At 71.2% G+C, this 4,510-nt stretch overlaps 1 protein-coding gene and 1 pseudogene across 1 annotated transcript; one reads left to right on the forward strand and one right to left on the reverse strand.

Annotated features, from left to right (window-relative positions):
• Window positions 1-447: 447 nt before the first annotated feature.
• EMILIN1 (elastin microfibril interfacer 1) lies at window positions 448-3,921 on the forward strand (the record flags this gene model as incomplete). Its single annotated transcript, XM_042892257.1, is given in 7 exon segments — window positions 448-637; window positions 1,015-1,233; window positions 1,235-2,547; window positions 2,966-3,073; window positions 3,155-3,172; window positions 3,244-3,378; window positions 3,500-3,921. Coding segments are annotated over 7 exon segments (2,309 nt in total), but the record flags the coding sequence as incomplete, so codon positions are not given.
• Window positions 3,922-3,979: 58 nt separating this feature from the next.
• The window catches only part of LOC122191855, a 1,907-nt pseudogene continuing 1,376 nt past the window's right edge, over window positions 3,980-4,510 (reverse strand).

The raw sequence follows: 4,510 nt of genomic DNA on the forward strand, positions 1-4,510 counted from the left end.
GGGGGTGGGGGGCCGAGCCCCTCCTCACCGCTCGAGTGGGATGGGGCGGGGGCGCGGGTCTCATCCCGGCTGTGTGCCGTCGGGGGCGGATGGGGCGGGGGCTGTGCCCCTCGCTTACGGGCTCCGGGGTGAGATGAGCCCCTGAGAGTCGGCCGCGGGGCGGCAGAACCCCGATGCGGAATGGCACCGGGGGATGCCCGCACCGCGCGGCTGTGTGTTTCGTCAGCGGGGTCCCCGCAGCGCCGCGGCTTCACCTGGGGGCACCTCGGGGACGGGCTTCTCTGCCTCCCCATCCCAATCCCCGCGCGAGGCCGCGAGCGCGGCTGCGGTGCGCTCCGGGACTGCGGAGCGGGCACCGGCGGGAGAGGGCGTCGGCGGGACGGGATGCGGCCCATTAACCCGCAGCACGGGGCCGTGACGGTGCTACCGGGGAGGGGGGAGGGTAAGGGGAGGCGGCGGGAGGGGTGCAGAGCCCGAGGGTGCCGTTACGCTGCCGACCGCCTCCCCGCAGGAACTGGTGCGCCTTCGTGGTGACGCGCACGGTGAGCTGCGTGGTGGAGGACGGCGTGGAGAGCTTCGTTAAGGCCGACTTCCAGCCGTGCGCCTGGGGGCAGCTGCAGTGTCCCCGCGTCCTGGCGTGAGTGCCGCGGGCCTGGGAGGGAAGGAGGGGGGCTCGGGGCCGGCCGCCGTGTTTATCCGCTCTGGGAGCGCTGTTTACTTTTTCGCAAGAATGCGGTCGCAGCGGCGCCTGACCTGCCCCGACCCGGCTCTTCCCGGACCGCACCGATGCGGGGGCTCGGGGAGCACCGCCCGTGCTAATGGGGCAGCCGTGGAATGTGAGGGGGGGTTTCCAGACCGCACAGGGGGAGGCGATGGGTGGCGGCAACGCGTCCGGCTGCGCGACAGCCCCGTAGCCACGCGTAGCATCTCGTTCCTCCCAGCCCGGAGCCGCAGACCGGCGCTGGGGTGGGATGGTACGAACGGCCGCAGGACCCCGCACCGCTCTGCCCGCAGGTACCGCAGCTTCCTGCGGCCCCGTTACAAAGTGGCCCAGAAGACGGTGTCGGACCTGGAGTGGCGGTGCTGCCAGGGCTACTCGGGGGAGGACTGCTCCGAGGGGCCGCAGCCGGGCTCCCCTCAACCCACCGCTCACCCCCGGCCCCGGCCCGGCCGCCCCACGCTCTCCGGTTTCGGCAGCGCGCTGAGCGGGCTGGGGGGCGAGGGCGGCGGGGGAGGGGGGGGGGCGTGGGGGTGCGGCGGCCCCGCGGAGCCCGGACGAGGCAGAGAAGGTGCGGCGGCTGGAGGACGCGGTGCAGCGGCTGAGCCGGCAGCTGGAGGAGCAGCAGAAGCAGCTGCGGGACGCGCGCCGCGGGGCCGACGGCGGGACCCCCCCGGCCGACGCCGCTCCCCCCGACGTTCGGGAAGCTCTCGTCCACATCCAGCAGCGGCTGCAGCGCCTGGAGGCGGCGCGGGACGGCGTCGGCGGAGAGGGGGTCCCGGGGGGGGTCACGTCGCCGGAGGAGGAGGAGCGGCTGCGGGAGATGTGCGCGGCGTGCGCGGCCGGCACCGAGGGGCTGCGGAGGCAGCAGGCGGAGGACCGCGAGCGCATGCGGGCGCTGGAGAAGTTGGTGGGCTCAGTGGACCAGCGCAACCGCGACGCTGTGGAGACGGTGCAGCAGCACGTCAGCGCCCTGAGCGCCCGCCTGGCTCCACCCGCGCCCCTCGACGAGCTGCTCCGGCGCACGGCCGAGCTGGAGCGCCGCGTGGGAGCGCTGGAGACGGCACGAGGAGCGGGGCAGGGACCGGGCCCGGCGCTGGCGCGGCGGCTGACGGAGCTGGAGGGGCGGCTGAACGCGTCCCGCACCGCCGGGCCGCCCGACGGGGATCCGTCGCTCCGGGGCCGCGTCGCCAACCTGAGCCGCGCGCTGGAAGGCCTGGAGGGGCGGCTGCGGGAGCACGAGGCGCGGCTGCGGGAGCCCGCCGACCTCGGCGACGAGGAGGAGCCGCTGGAAGGCTTCAGCGTGTTCGGAGGCGGCGCCGCGCCTTGGGAGCTGCGGGAGCTGCGGGCGGAGTTGGCGGACGCGCTGCTGGCTTTCGGGGCGCTGAACGGCACCGTGCGGGGCCTGCAGGACACCGCCGAGGAGCACGACGCGAGGCTGCGGGACCTGAGCGCTGCCCGGCAGAGCCTCACCGCCGAGCTGGACCGCCTCGTGGCAGAAGCGGCCGAACGCGCGGCGCGGAGCGAGGAACGCGGGGAGAGCGCGGTGGAGTGCGGGGAGGCGCTGGAACCGCGCGTGGCCAAACTGGAGGGAGTCTGCGAGCAGTTGGAGGCGGTGGCCGGGGGGCTGCGGGCCGTGCGGGAGGGGCTGAGCCGGCACGTGGCGGGGCTGTGGGGGGCGGTGCGGGAGCTGAACGGCACCGGCCGCACCCACGAGGCGCTGCTGGAGAAGCTGCAGGCGCAGCTCTCGCGTCGGTTCGCGGCTCTCGACGGCAGCGTGCAGCAGCTGCGCAGCGAGGTGTTCGGCGGAGGGAGGCAGCAGACGGCCGGTGGGTGCGGGGGTTGCGGGGGGAGGGGCTGCGGGAAGGGTGGGAGAGAGGGCGTGGATGAGGGAGGGAGGAAAAGGGATGCGGGGATGGGGGAATGGGGATGTAAGGAGGGAAGAGGTGGGCCCCGGGATGGGGAAAAGGAGGTGAAGGAGACGGGTTTAGGGAAAGTGGGGCCGTGTCGCGAGTGGGGGTTTATGGTTTTGAGGACGGAATGTGGAAACGGTTGCAGAGCTCGTGGCCGTGGGGCTGAGGGATGGGGGCATGGCTATGGGGCATTGGGAGTAGGGACATGTGAGAGCACGGGGATGAGTAGCTGAGGCCTGTGGGTGTGTGGGACACGAGCAGTGGGGACAAAGGGTGTGGTGTGTGGGGACACTTAATGGGAATGAAGGTCCCTAACACTCTCCATTTTCCCCAGGTCCCCCGGGGCCCCCCGGCCCCATGGGCCCCCCAGGGGAGATGGGCCCTTCTGGCCCCTCTGGGCCCCCTGGCAAGGATGGAGAGCAGGGCCCCGTGGGCGCCCCAGGTAGGTAGCAGTCCCCATGGCCTCGCAGCCCGGTGCTGGTGTGGCTGTGCCCACAGAGCCATTGTATCCCTTCTCTTACAGGTCTGCCAGGAGAGAGAGGTAGGGGGGCACGGGGTGGGGGGGGATGGGGATGGAAAGCACTGAGGGCCCCGTGCTGACACAGTGCCCAGGCCCGGTGGGGGAGCCGGGCTCTGTGCCCCACATCGCCTTCTCGGCCGCCCTGAGCACGCAGCGCACGGAGCCGGGCACCGTGCCCTTCGACAGGGTGCTGCTCAACGACGGCGGAGCCTACGACCCCGAGACGGGTGAGTGAGGAGGGGGGAGGATGGGCTTGCGAGGGGGAGTTAAGGAGCGTATTAAGGCCACGGGGCTGATCTTGTCCCTGTGGCACCGTGGGGACCGCCATTCACTGCCATCACCCCCCAGGGACCTTCACGGCGCCGGTGAGCGGGCGCTACCTGGTGAGCGCGGTGCTGACGGGGCACAAGGGTGAGAAGCTGGAGGCGGTGCTGTCGCGTTCCAACCAGGGCATCGCGCGCCTGGACTCGGGGGGCTTCCAGCCTGAGGGCCTGGAGAACCAGCCCATAGCCGAGCTGCAGCCCAGCCCTGGCTCGCTGGGGGTCTTCAGCCTCATCGTGCCGCTGGAGGCAGGCGAGACGCTGTGCGTCGATCTGGTGGCGGGGCGGTTGGCCCACGCGCCTGACGAACCCCTCACCGTGTTCAGCGCTGCGCTGCTCTACGACACCCTGTAAGGACCCCCGCCACGCAGACCCCCCCACACCCCGTTATTTATCGGCACCCCCCGTCCCCGTGCCCACGCTGCCACCTGCCCTGCGCCTCCCTCCCTGCCCACCCCCCACCCCCATCCCGCCCAATAAAGATGCGACACCGGGTTTTGTACCCCCGTCTCCTGCCTCCTCCTTGCCCCGTCGCTTTATTGCCCCTCCAGAGCGGGTCCCACCACCATCCTGTTATCATCAGAACTCCTCATCCCATCCCAAAAGCTCATCCTCCACTGATGTCGAATCAACCAAGAACTGCTTGCAGTTAGCATAGGGGGGGCCCTGGGTGGTGGGGTCAGTGCCAAGCTCCCAGCCCCCCCAGCGTCCCCCACCCTACACTCCATCCCCACCTCCTTCAGTAGCTGTATAGCAGGTGCCTCCATCTGCTGCAGTGGAAGTCGCTTCCACCGGATGGCCCTGAACCACCTGGGAAAAGGGGGGGGGCTGCAGGAAGGGCCACGGAGAGGGTGGCATGAGATGCCTCCCTTTACCTCTGTGTCCCTTCACCTGTGCTTCTTAATGCCACAGATATCACTGGCTGTGTTCCCCAGGCGCTGCCCTGGGTGCCTCCTGGGATGGGATGGGATGGGATGGGATGGGATGGGATGGGATGGGATGGGATGGGATGGGATGGGATGGGATGGGATGGGATGGG

The sequence above is a fragment of the Lagopus leucura genome, unplaced genomic scaffold, assembly GCF_019238085.1.
Source record: "Lagopus leucura isolate 7727_CA_CO unplaced genomic scaffold, USGS_WTPT01 34748-0_obj-0_obj, whole genome shotgun sequence".
Lineage (NCBI taxonomy): Eukaryota > Metazoa > Chordata > Aves > Galliformes > Phasianidae > Lagopus > Lagopus leucura.